The sequence below is a fragment of the Poeciliopsis prolifica genome, unplaced genomic scaffold (genome assembly GCF_027474105.1).
Source record: "Poeciliopsis prolifica strain line A6 unplaced genomic scaffold, Auburn_PproV2 SCAFFOLD054, whole genome shotgun sequence".
NCBI lineage: Eukaryota > Metazoa > Chordata > Actinopteri > Cyprinodontiformes > Poeciliidae > Poeciliopsis > Poeciliopsis prolifica.
Window position 1 is genome coordinate 3,477,752 of NW_026562429.1, and position 19,486 is coordinate 3,497,237.

A 19,486-nucleotide genomic window follows, 5' to 3' on the forward strand; every position below is an offset into this window, starting at 1 on the left:
ACATTTTAAATATTCCCCGCTATATTATGTTTGATGTCATTTGTTGTCAGATTTGCTTTTATCTCAACTTGTCATTTCCCCCTCAGTGCCACCAATAATGATGCAAAGCAGCTCCTCCTGTTCTTCTTCCTTTTAATGGATCCTAAGACCAAATCTAATTTCCCTGAATTCACTTGCTGCTTCCCAATTTAGTTAACGTTTCCTTCTGAATGGATTTGGATTGAATTAGCACCGTAATAAACAAGAAAGCGACTGATCCTGCTTTAAGAGTAAATGAAAGAAATGAGGATGTTTATCACACTAAGCATTAATCGGTTTAACTGTTAAATCCAGTGAATATTTAGGACTTTCTATTAGTCCTCCACCCAATTAATATTGATTTAAGCACCTTCAGTTATGTCAGATGGGTTTAAAAAGTTTAATTACATGTTTTAAAATGCCAAGTGAGGAAATCAGACTAAATCAGGTGGTGCCAGGATTTACTGCCGTCATTCATCCACCTTTCTCAGTTTAAACTCAGTGATAAAAAGCTGGCAATTTAACAGAAACCTTATGTGAAGAATTACTTTTTTCTCTCTTTTATGCAAAGTCTATCAATTTTGTTAGTTTTAAATTACATGTTTTAAAGGGGACCTTTCAAGTAAAATTCACGTTTTGCTGATTTTTATGCTTCCATTTGGGTCTCAACTGCTTCTAATAAGCGCTCAAAGGGGCACATAGTTCCATTTTATAACATGATAGTAACTTTAATTGTTATTAAAATGCTGTATATATCAAACATGACTTAAAATAAATTTTACTTAGCAATTATAAGACCTTGAAACTGGGCGTATGTCTCTTTAAGAAGCTTCTGCTATGTCTGGTGTTCCACTTTCAGGAAGTCAAGACAACATGGCTCCTCTATTAACCTTCTTACAATGTTTTTACCGGAGTTTCCCTGAAAAGTAGTTCCTTTAAGGAGTTCAGCAGATGCACAGTTCTACCAGGTAGTTGCTAATTGCTGCTGGCTAGTCTGAACGAGCTGAGTGGGTCGTAACCATAAAAGGTCCGTGATTATTTCCATGTTTGCCAATTATCTTTTTGATCTACACTTTGTTTTTTTCTCTACATGTGTTAATTTTTCTGTTAATGTTGTATTTCTTGTTTTAAATGTTGTTTTTTACCTCTGCTCCTTTATTTTCCAGTGAAGAACATTGAATTATGTAAGCAGCTGGACAGGGTCTGTAAAATGAATGTGTCCAATAAAAAGCCTATATTATTGATAAATTATAACTAAGTTAGAGAAAGGACCTAATGGGAATATGTTGCTTAATTGATATCCATGCAGTTGCAGCAAAAAGTTGCTGAGTTCCTCTAAATAAAACTCACCAAATGATTCCAGAGTGTTTTTCTTTTATTGGAACATTCAAAATTAAGAAAGAAATCTTTACAAAATTAATTACTGATAGCAACAGATACAACTTTAAAAGGTTTGAAGTATAGATTGAGAAGCAAATTTAAGATAAGAAAATAATAGTGCAAGAATGAGGTGGAAGGTAGAAAGCAAAGACACTGGATAGGCCTGAAGCAACTAAAGTCATACAAAGTCGCTGATTTTCTGCATCGTTACTGAGCATGCTCCTGCAGCCGGAGGTTATATCTGGACGTCATGTGCATGTTCTTGCTCGTTTGCTCTACAAACTTGACCCAAGTCCCAGTTCATGACCAGTCTGAGCTGGTTGCTTGCTGCATAAGGCGTTCAAGGTCTGAGCACCATGAACGCTTGGGACCGTGTGTTTAATGTCCTTCTGTTTTCACCTGCACCTTTTACTTCTTGCGGTAGTCGTCTGCGTAGGCTCTGTGGTCGTCCTGTTCAGGGAAGCGGTCTCCGTAGCTCCGGAGGATGTCCTGCAGGCTCGGCATACCTTGCGACTGAGGCGGGTAGGCCATATAAGGCTCTTCCTGACCGCTCTGGTAGGGCTCGGCCTCGTACTGGTCTTGTCCGTGTTGCTCAGTCTCTTCTGTTCTGCGGTCCTCCTGAATGTGGAGTTCAGGTTGGGGTTGTGCTGGTTCGTAGCGACGCAGGCGGCAGTCACGGTCGTACTCCGGGTCACAGTGAGGGTTGTCTGGTTCCAGGACGCCTCTGCGGTCGCCGTCTGTATTCTGATGGGGTTGGTAGGGATCAACGGGGTACGGAGAGTGGCGAGGAGCTCCGGACTGAGGTTGGCTGGGTCTTACTGGGAAACATTCGCGGTCGTAACCAATGTAGCAATCATAGCCCTCTTTGGTTTTACCTGGAGGTCCCAGAGAGTGACGCTCCTCCTGGGGCGGCTCCTCGTAACTCGGGTTGGAAAACGGGTACTGCTGCCTGGGTGACGGAGGACTCTGACGATTCATGGCTTCCCGGACAGCAGAGAAAGGGTCGTTAGGGTTAGACTCAGGAGCAGACATGCGTGGAGCATATGGGTCATTATTCTGTGCCTGGGACATGAACTGACGAATAATGTTGTACGGATCAGTAGACTGAGGAGCGGCTGGCGTCGGATACTGCCTGTACATTGCGTACGGATCTGTGACTCTGTTAGCATTAGCATAAGCATCTCTAAACATGGCATAAGGGTCATTCTGCTCAGCTGGAGGAGGAGCTGCACGAATAGACGCAGCATCGTCTCGTTCATCGCCTCTGTACTCCTGTGGGGGGGAAGAGAATCTGGTGGCAGTCAGAGGATTGCAGTTGTCTTCATAAAGAGGGTTGCAAGATCCAGGACCAGTGTGGGCTGAAGGGTTGGGAGCACGAGGAGCCTGTAGGGCCAGATGAGTAAAAAGTTAAAGTGACAGCAGATAAAATGTCATGAATTTGCAATATATTGACAAAAAACATACCACAAGAGAAGCAGCATGGGAACAGTAAGGGTCCTGGAGAGGATCACAGTTGGGGTACTGATGGTAGAGACCAGAAGGTGCCTTTTGAGCTAGTTTAGCTTTGCAGGCAGGGTCTTTCTTGGGGTCACAGCCCAGGTGGCTGTATGACGGTAGGGGTCCAGAAGAGGCACGATACCCATAGGCAGCTCTCAGGTGGTACTGCAGACACTCGACGTCATCAGAAGAGCAGATACGCAACAGCTCTGCCTTCTGCTCCTAAAAAAATGAGGAACAGAGACTGACACGCACACTTAACGCAAGAAAAACTATTCTTATGCTTTTACTGAATGATACAAGTTTGTTTTCTTAGAGCCAATCAAGCTAAAACTCAGCCAATTTCAGTCACCAAACAACTTCTATTTTAAAGTTTATCTAATACCCCTGAGAAAGTCGTGTTAGATACACTGACAAATTTTGTACAAATCCACCTAAGTGGGTTGAGCTAAGAAACACCAATCTAGCAACTTTGCATCAAAACTGACAAATTTAACGACTTTAATCTGAGTTTTTAGAGTTTTTTATTGCTTTGTCTGAATATAAGACAAAGCTCTATAGCTCAGCTCTGTCCTGAGCTAGAAGCAAGTGTTACTGTGAGCCCCTTCCACTTCCTGTCCTGCAGTCAATCTGACTGCCGTCCACCCTGTTGAATGCCGTCAGAGCAGAGGAGACCCTTTCCACTTTGCAAATTAAAAAATGTTGATTTGGTGGGTTAGTTACTCTGTCCAAATGACTGAAAACACATATTACCTTGGTTAGGAAGGACACTGCAGATGGAGCGTAGTAATAATGGGCCGGCTCCTTCGACTGAGCAGCAGCACGGACATATAAAGGAGCAGGGGCCTTGACTGCTGCTGTGGGGGCAACTGGGACCACCAGGGGCAGATAGGGGCTCTTACCCTGGACTAGAGCCATATACAAGCAGTGAGTATCCTTGGTTGGGTCACATGTTTTGATGGGGGCTGGTTTAGGGGGCTCTGGTTTGGATTTGGGCCGGCCGATGTAAGACGCCACGCAGTTGGGATCGTCAGTGTCGGAGCAGGACTTGTATATCTCCCCCAAGTGTCGCAGGTAGGCCTTGTAGGAACGGCGCGCCTCGGCTCGGTTCTTGTTCTGAAGATAGGCCAGATAGATTTTGTCCATTTCTTGAACCTGGAGGTGAAGGGGGTTGTTAGTGGTGAGCTGCCTCTACTAGCTTAAAGTACAGAAAAACAGTTATACGAGTCCTTTAGCAACCTTCAGAAAGGATTTACCTAGAGATTTTGTCTGAGTTTAGGTCAATATGGAAATGACGAACACAGCAAAGCAGAAAGCTGCAAATAATGCTAAAGCTTTATTTTAGACATGAATTAATTGTTTTTGCTAGCGGTAGCATTGTGCCATCTTGTTAGTGCTGTGTGCTAGCTGTTAGCTCCTTGATGACAAAATGGTATTGTTACATAAATAATTTGGCATTGCTTCTAACACTTTTGTCTTGGGGAACAATGAATCCAAATATATTCAGTGAAATTTGCAGCACTAGCATTAGCTAACTTGCTAACTATGCTAAGCCTTGTTTACGTTGACATTTTTTGGCTCAAACATGTCAGTTGCTAGATAATGGCATCTCTGCTACCTACAAAAATGGCTCCACAGGTGAGAGTGGAACGTTCTTAAAGGGGGCGGGGCCTGAAGTGTCTCATTTGCATTTAAAGAGACAGTACCAAAACGAGATGCTCTCAGCCTGTGGAGTTACAATAATGAGAAATTCATACCAAAGTATTGCAGTTCCACTTTATTTAGACAACTTAATATAAAAAAAGGAGTTAAAAGATATGTCCACTTTAAAATGACTATTGAAAATGGAAACACTCATTTAGGTGTTTTGCAACTGTAATCTACTGATACAAGTAGCTGGCAGGTGTGTAATGCAGACAGCTTTGTGTGTGTGTGTGTGTGTGTGTGTGTGTGTGTGTGTGTGTGTGTGTGTGTGTGTGTGTGTGCGTGTGTGTGTGTGTGTGTGTTAGCGCTGACTCACTGCCTGTTGGTTGCCGTTGTCTGTAAAGTACTTGTACCAGGCCCAGAAGTCGGAGTGCTGTTTGTACCAGCTGATGTTCCTGCGGTTACGGATCAGCCTCCTGTGGGAAGCTGCAGCTTCTGCCTTTTCCTGGATGTTTTCCCCCACTGAGGCCAAGACACAGGAGGTCAGGGCTAAGGATCCTTACCTTACAATACACTTAATGACCTAAAGCTGATTTTATTTACACGTTTTCAATTTCCCTAAAGCTTTTTTATCTTTTCCTCACATTACAACCACTAATCTTACTGTTACTGTTGAGATTTTAGGCATATTGTGAAGTAGAGCAAGATAAATACAAGACAAAAATTCAGCCCAAACTTACTCTGGTGCATCTAAATAAAATATAGTGCAACAAATTCCCTTCAGGAGCCACCTAATTAGTCCAGTTGTGTGTAATATATCAAGCAGACCATGGAAACAGTGAAGAAGAAGAATGGCTTCTGATCAGAGGAGACCGAGCCCTCGTCCACACATAGCCGAGTTTTTACAAAAAACAAAATCTTTGCCGCATTGTTTAAAAAAATATCGCACACACAGGATTGTTTTTCAGAAAGTTTTCATCCGCATCAACCCACAAAAAATCTCCCCTGATCGTTGTCTTAAACATGTCAAACCTATAGGGGGCAGTGTAAACCCATGTCAGCCAATCAGATTGCTTCAAAACGACCATACCTTCATGCTGGGAATTAAACACCATGTTTATGTTACTCTCCATATTGATCATAGACAATGACCAGACATCCACTAGGTAGCAGTTATATAAGTAAGAAATGCTGCCACCTGCAGGTGGGAGTTAGGATGACTTTAGTTTTTGACTATTTTTGCGGAAAATTTGCCAAAGAAATTATCACAAAACAATTGTGTTGATCTGTTGATTTTGCATGAATTTGTAAATTTTCAAAAAAAACAATATGGACCCACTGATGTAATTTAGCAGAATACAGATAAACATTGCTTTGATTTGATTGATAAAATAATCTAGATTATATCTTGCTAAAAAGTTACTTGTTAGTTAATTTTGCCTTATCTCAGGTGTTTGCACTAAGAATTAGTGATGAAAGATAAAACTGATATTTACCATCTCCTTTGGACTTTTGCAAAATTGGCCCGGCAGACAAGAAGGCTACAAACAGAAAAGCAAAGCAGATGTCATGTCACATCCAGAAGTTAGTTTGGGAAACTTTCCAGGATTTTTAATTTGCCTTTAATGCATCGATAACATGACATTAAACCTCAAACACTTAGAGGCTGGCATCATTCATGAAGTAAGCCAGAGGTAATTGGCTCAGCCTGGAGCGTTGCATCGGCAGCTCTTTGTAGATTTTATGGGGACGCCTGTAGCATCAAACCTCCCGCTGCGTGTCCAAAACGCTGTGTGTGAACCAACCCTTATTTGTTTGTGCGCACATGTGCATCGCACAGTTTGACCCCCAAACAGCGAAGGGGAACAGCAGAATCAGCTCCTGGTTCCTTTCATCTCTCCGGGGGAAAGGTGTTAATCCCTTACAGAGGGGAGGAGGAAGAGGAGGTGAAAAGAGCTTAAAAAGGTCTGGAGTTTGAGGATGACATGGCAGAGGTCCAAAGGAAACATCAAAATGTGTTTGGAGTTGAGAAGGTTTGATGGAGAAGGACAGAAAGCGACACTGTTACAAAACTGATGCGTTTTCCTGTGGAAATGTCAGGTTTTAAGTAATTAACTCTACCAAAAGAAATATGAAATTTAATTTACCGCTGAATTACATTAATAATCTGTTCAGTAGAGGTGCGCTGGATTATCGGCGCTGGTCTCCTCAATTCTGGTGGATCGGTGACCGACTGATGTTCACGTGTGAAGCCGATCTCATCTACCTCAGTAAATGTCTGAAGGTTGACCTCTGAACCACTGGGTCATGTCTGAATATTTACAGCAAACAACTATTTAAACTCAGCAACTTTCTTGCTACATTTAGCAACATTTCAGCCGAAAAAGATTTAAATCGGCTTCTTAAGGATCGGAAACGGTGCAGCCCTACTGTTTAATCCATAAAAAATTATTTTGCATAACGGATTTGGTTTGACTTTCACAATAATTGTCCATTTGAAAATACTCACATGCAGCTGCTGTAAAAACACTGTGATGTTTAAAGCACCTTGTTAATGAAATGTGCTTTACAAATAAACTTGTTTACAAAAGTTTCTGTGATTTAAACAAACTGTGATTTTACATACAGGAACAACTATTTTTTACAGTGTAAATAACCTGTAGTGATGAAGAGGAAGAGGAAGGGGTGGGAGCGCTAAGACGCCGCTGGATTGTTCTTTACAAGCTTGTAAAAAGAAAGAAAAAAGCGACTCGCACATCTGGAAGCAGCCGGGCTGTAATGCTGACAGGTCCGGATTTTTAACAGGACCGGGAATGATGAAAAGAACCTCGGTTCTGAAAGTGTTTCAAAAAGAAAAGAGGGGGGGAAAAAGCCCATCGGGTCGGGAGCAAACTGGAAACAGGTGGCGGAGGAGATGAAATGTTTATTTATGGACGTCAGAGGAGAGATGAACGAGCCGCAGCGACGACATGGAGGTCAAAGGTCTCTGCTAACAGAACCTTCAGATGAGCAGCTATAACTTATCATAAGTGTCATTTACTTAGAGGATCTAGAGGCAGTTTTATCAAAACTAAACAAAAAACAAGGCCACAGGTCCAATTATGTGGTAGAAACTCTCAGTAATAAAGAAAAGAAATCCAGGAAATAAAAGCTTTATAGCTATGAATACAGTATTTATTTTATTAATCGCATATTTTCATTTTTATTCATTTGTTACAAAGCCACAGGTGCTATGTCTGTTTTATTATTAGTTCATAATTATTATTATAAAAATTATATTTACTTGCAAATAAATACATACATATATTTACTTTTAAAAAACATAAGTATAACTTATTTGTATTTATTATTGAAATAAATCTGTATTTATTTACACATGTGGAATTATTTTTGGTTCCCTGAAAAATATTCAGGAAATAAATTAAACAATGAAACTTTTGGCAACTTTTTCCTTTTACTAGAGTGAAAGTATGTTGAAGTAGTGCTGCTCTTAAATGCTCTGCAGCTGCAGTTGCTCATTAAAGCTGAATATTGCGGCACACTGATGCTGTACTCACCAGGCAGCAGCATCACAACAAGAAGGGAAGTGATCCAAACAGCGAAGCAGCTCCTCCGTTCAGCCATGACTGGACTTCTTCCACTCCTACAAGAACCACAAAACTGAAGATTTACTTTTAAAAAAAATATTCACTTTGACTTTTTAAAGCAAATTCAACCCTAATTGCAGTTACTCTTGCAATAATTAGGTTGTTAAATGAAACATTTCTCGTCTCCAGCTGCTTCTCGTGTCACTGCATGAAGTTTTCCCAGTTTTAATACCAAGGCTTTGTCACTGTAACATCAACACCAGGTGTTTCTCCACAGAAGAAAACTTTCATCTGCGTTTGAAAGCTTGGAAATTACCCAGAACTCCTGAGGCAAACACAACCTTGGGCCTCTTACCTGGTGGTTATTCTGACTCTGCTGCGTCCGTCTGGACTGGGAAGAAGCTGAAGAGACTCTGGATGTTTGAGTGGTTTGTTTTCAACTGTGCGTTCCTTACAGACTGCCCAGAATGAACCAACTGGGAAGGTTTTTAACTGGGAACGTCGTCTCAGACACACATGGACCACCTGAGGGGGTCCAGGGGAGCCGCAGCGAGATTGGCTCGAGGTTTGGGGCCAATGAGGCGTCGAGCAGGAGCACTAATTAAAGGCAGGATGGAAGAGAGCAGGAGGGCCCGGAAAATAGATGGAGACGTGGAATAATACACTGAAAAAAGATGCTGCTTCTGTTTTATTTTAGGGCTGCAACCAATGATTAATTTAACAATCATAACGTATTCTGACAATTACTCAGTTAATCGTCACATTGTGCAAAGTTTTTATTTAACTACAGAAGCCTTTCTTTATTTGGAAATCAACTAAATGAAGTTGTAAAGTGCTGAAACCAAAACAGACTGAATGGTGAATGTTTACTGTTAGAGATTCTCAAAATATTGCAGTTGAACTGCGACAGCCGAGTGGAAAATGACAAAATACTAACAATGTGAACTAGAATGACTTTATAAATAGAATAGATAGTAAAATTGTGCCAAAAAACTCATTTGCAAGAAAAAAACTCTAATTTTGAGCTTAATCTCAGAAATTTTTGAGAAAAAACTTAGAAATTTCAGAAAACATCTTTTTAGATTAATATAAGAAATAGCATAAAAGCAAAAAAAAATTCTGAGCTTCGAACATTTTTGAAAATAAAAACTTGGAAATTTTTGAGTTTGAAAGTTTAAAATTTTTACCTTTTCAAAATATTGAGTCAAAGATTTTTGCCTTTTTAAACTCAGAAATTTCTAGATATTTTCTAGCAAATATGCAACTTTTCAAATTCAGAAATGCCCAAAAATTTTCTATAAAATTTCTGAGTTAAACTCAAAATTTTGGAGTTTTTTAGATTTTTCAAAGTCAGAAATTTCCAAGTTATTTTTAGGATATTTCTGATATTTTGGGGCAGAAATTTACTCATATTGTTGGGTTTTTTACCTAAATGGGCCCAACACGCCGTCACAGTTGACAGACAAAGACTCTTTCCTGAAAGAAATTCTCAAAAGTCAGTTGAACTGCAACCGCTGCATAAATGACAACATATTTCAAAATGTTTGTCCACAATCCCAAAGCTTTTTTAAAACACCGAAATGGCTTTGTGACTACCAACGAGCCAAAACAAGGAGAGCAAAGATGAACGGGAGGGCAGTGGTGTGGAAACACAAAAGGAAAGTAATGAAGGGAGATCAGGAGCCACATAAGCAGTTTTTAGGAACCTTGTGGCGCCGAACCACAGAGGACCTGCAGAACCAGGCACAGCTGGTCCACACATGAGGAATCTGATAATCTACAGTTTCCTCCACGGTTCAGACTTGCCAGCCTTGTAAGAAACACACACACACACACACACACACACACACACCGCTACCTGAACAGACGCATGATGCAATATCACCATATCTAGTAGACGGGAGGCGAAAATCCAGATTTGATGAGTTTTAAAGCTCAGCTGCAGATATTACTTTATGGTTTTATGAGAGAATTTTAACTTAGAGATGAATATTACTTCCATGCAGAATTAGATTTTATCCCAAATAAATCATGTTTTAAACATCATGTTATAGTAGTTTTAAGAAATGATGCATGTTTCTCATCATTTCTTTGGGTGCTTTCAGGGTTTATTCACTTTATTTTTTGATACCACAGCTTTTTCTGTGAATGCCTAATGAATGAGTTGAAAAGCTACAAAATCAGTATTAGTTCAGAGGACTTGGTTCACTATTGGACTTCATGTTTGCTAAAAAAAAAAAAGGTTTTACTTAATACAAAAACAAACATTAAATGGAAAATATTTTAAAAATCACATTTTGTCTGTTTTTGTTCGTCCATTTGGGTTTTTACTGCTTCTGAAAACAGCCTAAAAAACACAAACACTGAAAGTTTGGTAATAAATTTACATTTTTTGGTTTCAAAAGTTTGTGGAAGGTCACTTAGTAACCCCAGCCCGTTATCTAGCAGCCCAAGCTGAGCCTCCAGCACATTTGTTCAGCTTTTCTTTTCCCAACTACAACTAATTTTAATCTAATAAATCATTAATCTATCACTCTACAATTAATTTACAAGTTTTCAGAGTTTATTAACTGCTAGTTTTTTTTAAAAATGTAGTTAAGTCTTCAAAACTTTTGTTTTTCTCTAAAGCAGTTCACCTCGTGTGAAAAGATCCTGTGCCTGTAAGTGCCTGTTTCGACTTTTTTGGGGGGGAATTAAACGAACAGAAAGCAGCTTTATTTCTGTTTCACCCTTTAGATTTTCAGCAGCAGATTGTCTTTTTATCTACATCAGCTTATAGAAAAGAAAGTCCCTGAAAATTAGATTCGTTCAGACAGAAAACTTCCAATTACATCCCTAAGAAGGCAGAAATATATGTTTTAGGATTTCCTCATACTTTCCCGTCCCAAACGCCTTCAGAGTGTTTACAGGCCATGTTAACACGGATCCTTGTGTGTAATTATGTTTGGTAACAGATGGTCCTCATGGCCCACAAACCTGCAATTGGAGCAGATTGAAACGAAAACCATACTCATAATTTTCTCCAAAGCCGGAATGTAAGAGACTGAGTTTTCACAAACACCTGGTTCACTCAGTTTCCAGTGGAAACATAAAGACTTTATTTATTTTAATAGCATACTTAATCACCAATGAGTCTGTACAGATAAAAAGAGAAATTAAAGGTTGTTTTCTTCATCTGTGATCACTGCAGGTCATCGTCGTCGAACAGATCCTCAAAGTCTGAAAACAGGAAAAGGAGAGAATCACCAGGTTAGGACGAGTCCAGCTGTTTTCCTACCATCCAGCTAATTATTCTGAAAATAATAAATCTTTTTTTCCTTCTCCCACTCAAGCTGAGACGCTCACTTTAAATGAGCTAAAGCTTCCCCCTCAATAAGTGAACGAATACAGGCTGGCATTGATCCAAAGTGTTTTTGTCTTTACTTTGTTTGCACTTAAAAAAAAAAGACAATCAAAACAGCTTCTGAATCCACCCACACATTTCATATGGTTATATAACCTCAGAAAGAAACAGAGATGTTTTCCTTTGCAAGAAAAAGATAAGTAACCCTTATTACTGAGACGAAGCCTTGAATGCAGTCCTCCTAAAATGATTTTCTTTTGCTTATTATAAAACTCCTATTGGTTGTTTTTATTCATTTTTTTACAGGATTGAATTATAAACTCAATCTTCTGTTGATGATGTTGTCCAGTTTGACCTGATGTCAGCTTGACTCAGTAACAAAGTTAATGCCATTTATATTTTTACATATTAGAAACAAACTGACCAACCAATAAATCAGGTGGATTTGTAGATTCACCTGTTCACACATTTTTTTGTACTGCAAAATTATAATTTTTTAAAATTATTTTTAAATCTACATTTCTTATGATGAACATAGAGACAGATTTGCATATAGAACATAAGTCATATAAAAAAAATCCCATATAAATAAACACTTATAATTATTTAACATATTTTTAATAAAGTGGAAATAATTTTTATGTCATTTATGTTTTATTGACTGAGAATTTTTATCACAATGAGACATGAATAAACAAACTGCAACATCGATGGGAAAGAAAATAAAACTACATAATAAAATAAAAGTAAATTTTGATAATTACACCAAATCAATTCTGACATTTTGGACAGTTTTGAAAACTTTATTATTTCTTTTTTAAGCTGATGAATTTCATTTTTAATCAAATTGTTTTATTTTTACAGATGTGAAGTTTGTCAAAATGTGTTTATTTATGTATTTTGTTTCTCCAGACGTTTGTCGGTGTTGTTGGCGGTGTTGGCGGTTACCATGGCAACCGGTGACTGACAGCTCCTCCCCTCTTTCTCTGTTGCCGTCGGTAACTGCGGTGTGCATTCGGGTCAGCTCTGTGTTTTCTTCACAAGTTATATTATATTTTTGACACATTTAGCCATCTGCAATGTTTCAAGAGTAATTTTGTCACGTTTTTAACTGTTGTTAATATTATTAGTGTAAATTTTACAAATGCTATCTGCTCTGTAGTTTGTTTATTTATTTACCTTATTTAATGCAGAGGACTGATGTCAACCACCAACTTAATTTTCTCTTTTGTTAAAATAAATCCAGAGCCCCTGAATGAGTCTGTTGTGAAGTCGGCCATTTTGGACTTGAGATGAACATAGAAGAGTTTCACATTGTGACTTTCTGATATAACAAACTAAACTAAAATCTAAACCTTCCAGGGGTATGAATAATTTTGGTCCTAACTGTAGTTTTTGCAAAATGTTTAAAACTGGGTCATAATTTGTCTTTTCACATGCAGCTTCATTGACTGTTTTCGGCGCTCAGCTGACCTTCTGCAGAGACCTGGTGGTAAATGTCAAAGCGTCTCCCAACCAGACGACGGTTTGAAGTGTCGCCACTACGCTGCACATGGCAGGCAGCCCAGACGCTACAACCAAATGTTATGAAGTCATTCTGCTGCAGCCTGATCAGCAATCTGTGCAACAATGAACCTCTGTGGCTTCAGCTCATCACAGGGAGAGAAACAAACTCAGCAGCTCATTTATTCTGGATATTAATGTCACATTCAGCAGATTCAACCAGCAGGACTTAAAGCACAGGTCCAAACTCTTTAGATCAAAGGCCAAAATCACCCAGTTGAAATTTCCTCAATTAGAAAACACAAAAATATCAATGTGAATTATGTATCTTTGCCTTAGCAACAATAAAGGAAATGTAACATTATACTCTTAGCCAATAGTCATTTAACTTCTTGGGATTATTATTTTTCTTTTTTTAATCTATAAATTGATTTTAGTTTATTCCAAGTAACAAACATAAGAATTTTCTTCTACAAACTTTGATGCATTTAGCCAAATATAATGAATGTCAAAGTCTGTTTTAGAGTAAAATCTTGCCAGATGTTTGTGGAATAACTTAAGAGATTAAAATAAAAGGATAATAAAAACAGACTAAGTAAATAAAAATTATTTGTGTTGTACTTCATTTTTTCCATTTAAGACGATTAAAAACTGGCCACAGAAAATCTCATCCTGGAGAAATTACAAAAAGTGTCACAGGGTCAAACTTCTTGACCGCACAAAATCAATCCAAGACCCACAAATGGCCCCTGCCCCACACTTTGGAGACCTCTGACTTAGTTAATGCCTTTTCTGAGATAAATTTGCACCTCAGTGCTGCTTTTGAATGAATCCAGAAACTGAACTGCCAATCATCAAAGGTGTCAGAGTTCATTAGTGACATTTATAAATTGATTTTCATTTATGACGCCTGGCTTTTTGAAATTTTCTAGACTTTTTCAAGGGGTTTTCATTTAAGTGCAAAACATAGATCTTGTCTGGTTTTGGTGATCTACATTTTGTAGATCACCAAAACACTAAAAAGTGTTGCACCTTGTGATAATTTAGATGTTCTGAGGGTTTAAAAGACAAAATTAGAGAACAAACTGCATCACAAAGTCAGGTGAAGAGGTTCTGGTGGAGTTTAAGGCTGTACTGACATAAATATGTTTAGTCCACTTTAATTGTCTAGAAAGTCTGCTTCGTTTGTGGGCTTTCAGAGTTCGATTAGGTATGAACAGGTAATCAAAGTTTTCCAGAGAGTTTGGTTCATTTGACACAGTCCAGTGTAAAAGCAAACTTCTCCAGGTGAAAATGTAAATTTTGCAATTTTGGTTCCCAATCAAATCAAAACCACTGACCATCAGGTGAGAAACATCCAGGTTTAGGTCATATAACAAACTTTTATGACTCACAGCTCTGTGAGATGTTTTAGATTGAGATGTCGCGTTAAAAGTTTGAGGTTGTAACATGATAAATGTAGGAATGTTCAAAGGCTGCAGATATGGAATAAGCATTTTTACAAACTAATACCAACTAAATCTACTTTTTCAGACTTCCAAGGAAACCCAGCTATATGCTGAGGGGTTTTGAACTTGTGCTCCTTGATGAAGCAGGTGAGATTTTTATGAAAACCTCCTCTATAGAGAGAGTTTCTAAATGTGCAGGCATTTAAAGCGGCTGAGTGACTGAGGCCAGGCGTCCCACTGAGTTTGAGTCTGAAAGTACCTATAAACTCACTTTACTATGCAACAGCATCGTCTTTTTAACAATCAGCTCTTTTTCTTTCTAGGTCATGTGCTGCTGAGCCAGAATTGTTCATCTGGGAGCCAGCGCTGCAAGACAGAAAACAGATTAGTTGGGTATTTTTCTGTGCTCCACCCGCACATTAGCTGCTGTTCAGAGCGGGAAGCAATAGGACTTTTTCTAAGGTTAATGTGAAACAACAATGTGGTTCAGGGAACAAACTAGATTACAAGCTTCACATTTCCCTGGAGCTTAACATGCTGGTTTCTACCTTGGAAGGGGAATTTTTTTTTAAATACCATGAGAAAGTTTTAGTTAACCTCTTTTTCAGTCAAATTAAGATGCTAATTTAATTTCAAATTGCCTAAGAATGACTAATGTGTAACATTTCTATTCATTAACGTTAAAATTGTACTACCAAGGCACATCAAATTAAATCATTTGCTTGATAAATTTGAGCAAACATTACCTACACATCTCTACAAAACAGAAATAATGAGTCTCAGGTTTTCTTGAAACCACCTCGGATGTTTGGAAACATTTTAGGAAGAAGAACTGAAGTTCAGGTCTGAACAAACTCAGTGGATAGTGAATAATCCAGCTCTGTGTCTTACCATTAAAGAAATCTGAATGAACGGCTTTCTCGTTGGCTGCTAGGTCCATCAGCAGGCCGCTGCTGCCCCCTGCCTGTGACACACAGCATTGCATGATTGTAGATCATGCAACGGAGCAAAGCACATATTTGCAGGATGCATTGAAAAACTGATGACTAATAGAGAATGAAACTACACCAGTATTTCAGTAAACTTTTTAGGTACGAATATTGCATCTATTTATCTTTATGCTGACAAAATAAAATAAAAATATATGGTTATAAAACAGTTTGATTCAAGGGCTTGAGAATGTTGAACAAGTCCATCTAGACAGATTAGAAAACAAGCTATTTGTTGAGTTCAATAACTGAAATATAAAAGGTAAAACTCATTTCTTATGTATTAATTTTTAACAGTTTTGATACTGTTTCGCTTAAAGTACAGATTAAAATAAGTCACAAAACCATAATTTAATAGAAATAATAAATTAGGCCTTTTTTTTCTTTTTTTTAAGAAATTGTTGTAAAAAGAAAAGATAAACCTTGTAAAAATGCAAAAACCAGAAAATAAAGAAAATTATATTCACATTACTTTTTGGATCTGGATAAATAGAAGCAGTCTGGTCTGTTTTCGGTAAACATGAATGTTCACTTCTCTATCACTTTGTAGCTGAATATATTTTTAATATTTATAAAGACCGTATGCTTTAACATTTGTCTCACTGTTGACGCAAACACGGCAGAAAATAACAAAAATATCGCAGTTTCACTGTAATTAGCATTAGCACCCATATTAGCATTAGCTGTTTAGACTATAAACCGACCTCGTCCAGATCCACGTAAGGTCCCGCTCCTTCTGGAAACATCTCGTCCACTGCAGGCTTCATCTTCTTCTCTTTTCCTGCTTGTTTGTCTGAACGCTAAATTCGTTTTAAACCGCTCAGTTTGTAAGTAGCAAAACTAGCTAACTTCCGGAAAGCACAAAACAACAGTGTGCGACACTTATTTGAATCCGCTTTAAACGCTTGCCCGTCACATTAGATCCGCTATCCCAACAATGAGAAACAAACAAAAAATAATAATAATTTTACCTCATAATTATTATTTTGAGGTAAAATAATAATTACCTCAAAATAATTGGGGTTACTGCTCCATGATTAGCAGTATTGGCATCTAAATGCCAATAGATGGCATTTAGATGGCCATCTATTGGCCATCTAAATTCCAATAGATGGCATTTCAATAGAATGCCATCTATTGAAAGGCATTCAATAGATGTCAATACTTTCAGTCCGTACAGACAAATAATAACAATCCTAGTAATAATTTCTATTATTAATATTTTATAAGTAATCATAATCATAGTTTCATTACTACTACTTAGTTATTATTATTTAATTTTTGGATTTTTTGTTCTTTTTAACTTTTCATCACGTTATTGTATCATGACAATTATTTTTAAAATAATCTGGCTGTTACTGTCTTGTATGAATGTTTTTCTGTTTCTTTATATACACATTTTTCACCATATGAGATGAATGGCAAGGAGTAAGGTTGGTAATATTTGTTAATATTTAATTATCTTTTTTTTATACTTTGAAAGGCAAAAAACTTCAGTAACAAGTTTAAAAATATAGAAAAAAACTAGGGAAAGCATTATTTTAATGATGGGATCTAATTTGCTCACTTTGATTTTTATGTTTTGCTGCAAAGCTTTGCTTCTCTATATATTTGCTGCAATGTAAAATATTGCAGCAAAGCTTTGCTCTATATATTCTACCTCTTTGCTCTGAGGATAATAATCCTTTTGAAGTGCAGCTTCCTGACCCTAATTGCTCTTGTTTATGAAATTTCAACAGCAGAATAACATTTAGGGATTTCATCGATACTCCCAGCCAAGTGGCATTCTGCAGATTCCTTAGACACTTTTACCTAGAAGCAAAATGTCTTGTTTATTTTTCACACAGTACATGGATATAATATGCAGTTATACCAACAAAGCTTCACTGTTATCTATATTCATTGCTATGTTTCAAACTATTTAAGGTAGATATAATATTCCCTTATTCTTTTGCTCTTTCCATCAGAATATTTTGGTTTCGTTCTCTAAACATCCTGGCGGTCCTCTCAGTGTTCATGTCCAGCACTGGTCTCGTATCCCAGGGTGCCTCCGAGGTGCTGGTGGGCGTAGAAAGCCCGAGCCATCTCGTTGATGTGGTTGTAGGCGCCGAGGGACCTGAAGTATTCAACGTAGTTCCAGAAGTCTGAGGTGGAGTAAGGCCAGTAGGGAACAGCTGGCGGTTCGTCATATGGAACTGAATCGGACAGAACGACAGGAAACACTGACTTTAGGTATTTATGTGCAATATACTTGCAATTTTATCAAGTTTTAATGACTTAAATCAGTTTAGTAACAGACAATGTATTGATGGTGTATGAATGTGAGAAAATTAATTTTTGCACCACAAAGAAACTAAACCAAAAGGTTTTGCGGCATCACAACCTTCAGAAAGTTTCTTCCTGACCTATTTTGGACAATTAATCACCAACAATTTAATTTGAAATTATTATATAAGGTATAATTTTGTGATTGAGATGCTGTTAGGAAAACAGCAACAAAACAAACCAAACAGATAAATCAAACAAAAGCTCTACTTCTACACTCTGAATCCATTTTTAATGAAATCAGTAAAGTTCAATTAAATTTTCAATTTCAAATACATTTATTTAAATAGCAACAATCTCTGGTTCGGTTTCTTTAACCTTAAACCAATTAAACAAACACAAACAGTAAAATCAGAGAAAACCAATCAATTGTTTGATTATCAGGGGAAAACTATTGTAAATCTGAGGTTAAATGAGAAACGTGATTGTCTAAATTATGTTTTTAATTAATTATAATCTCTGTTTACAGCTTTCCTTTTTATAATTCATTAAATCACATGACTAATCCCCACTTAAAAAAAAATTTAAAATCCGGTTGCCTCTGCTGGAGGAGTCAATACAGATGATCATTGTGATTTTCTGCAGATTTGGTTCCTAAAAATCTGCAGAAATGTACATTTGAAGGTTGTAAGAAGATAAAGATGGAAATATTTAGTTTTAATGAAACTGTACCTCCTTCTGGGACGACTCTGGCCACTGTGAGGCGGGAAAAGAGACAGAAAAAAAAGAGTTAACATTCCCAAACATGCCACAGTTTTCTCTGAACAAAGAAGGGATTCAGTCCTGTAAAGCTAAAAGACGGTTCTTTTTCCAGGTTCCTCAGCAAATATTTCTCCCTTTACTGAACAAACACAGAGCCATAGACCACGCTTTCAGTTCACAACTAAAACTCTCATCTCAGTCAAAGTACTTGCATCCAACTTGATCAACAAATAAACAAAAATTCAGATACAAAACTATTTTCCTTTTCTTCCATCCAGCAAGTTATTAGTGGAGATTTTAACATTAAATGAAGAAACTCACCACAGAGATGGAAGGAAAAAATGCAGAGGAGTCCGCTGATCCATAACAGCTTCATCTTGAGCTCCTAATTCAATGGAAAAAAGTGAATTTGTTGGGAAAAAGAAGTGTTTAGCGTGGAGTGAATGCACCGATCTTTACCTGTTCAGAGTGAAGGTTTGCTGCAGTTGGTCTCCTGGTCGGCTGTGGTGTGTGGGGCGAGCAGAGGAAGAAGGAGCCCAGCACGCACGCACACACACACACACACACACACACACACACACACACACACACACACACACACACACACACACACACACACACAGACTGGCCAGAGCCATGCCAATCACATCCCACTGTAACATCGCCCAACTGCTGCCACGTCAAATATTTGAACCCCAGATAATTCTCACCAAAACCCAAGCTGTGACTTTTTCCTCAGCTCCTAACCTTCACTGTTGTCTTGATTAGCACCGATAAAAAGTAATCTGGATCATATTTTCCCTAAATGCTGTTGGATCATGATTTTTCAGAAGACAGGCGACTCTTTTTATAATCCTCATATCAAAATGTTCAGAATGTCCAACAAACATTCAGAAAACCTATTTACCACTCTTCACTTTTTGATTTTCCTAATGATGCATATGAAGAATGTCCAAAAATAAATGCCAGAGCTGTTTTTCCTGCTGTTGGATCAGTCTGTGTGGATCAGTGACGTCAAATTATTCATATTGTTGTGATTTCTGCAGTTAC

General features: G+C 37.9%; 3 protein-coding genes across 3 annotated transcripts; all 3 read right to left on the reverse strand.

The window, feature by feature from the left end:
* Positions 1–1,375: 1,375 nt before the first annotated feature.
* Positions 1,376–8,944, reverse strand: and1 (actinodin1). Its single transcript, XM_055059366.1, has 7 exons — positions 8,482–8,944; positions 8,097–8,182; positions 6,036–6,080; positions 4,916–5,061; positions 3,649–4,050; positions 2,863–3,117; positions 1,376–2,781 (listed from the first exon to the last, which is right to left on the reverse strand). The coding sequence occupies exons 2-7, from the start codon at positions 8,161–8,163 to the stop codon at positions 1,807–1,809; spliced, it is 1,890 nt and encodes a 629-aa protein (XP_054915341.1). The 5' UTR covers positions 8,164–8,182; positions 8,482–8,944; the 3' UTR covers positions 1,376–1,806.
* A 2,247-nt stretch (positions 8,945–11,191) lies between these two features.
* On the reverse strand, positions 11,192–16,315 carry cops9 (COP9 signalosome subunit 9). The gene is made up of 3 exons (XM_055059495.1): positions 16,114–16,315; positions 15,312–15,384; positions 11,192–11,345 (listed from the first exon to the last, which is right to left on the reverse strand). Exons 1-3 carry the CDS (start codon positions 16,174–16,176, stop codon positions 11,308–11,310), a joined length of 174 nt encoding a protein of 57 aa, XP_054915470.1. The 5' UTR covers positions 16,177–16,315; the 3' UTR covers positions 11,192–11,307.
* Positions 16,316–17,194: 879 nt separating this feature from the next.
* On the reverse strand, positions 17,195–19,040 carry otos (otospiralin). The gene is made up of 4 exons (XM_055059465.1): positions 18,896–19,040; positions 18,758–18,821; positions 18,407–18,430; positions 17,195–17,604 (listed from the first exon to the last, which is right to left on the reverse strand). Exons 2-4 carry the CDS (start codon positions 18,810–18,812, stop codon positions 17,417–17,419), a joined length of 267 nt encoding a protein of 88 aa, XP_054915440.1. The 5' UTR covers positions 18,813–18,821; positions 18,896–19,040; the 3' UTR covers positions 17,195–17,416.
* Positions 19,041–19,486: the final 446 nt, after the last annotated feature.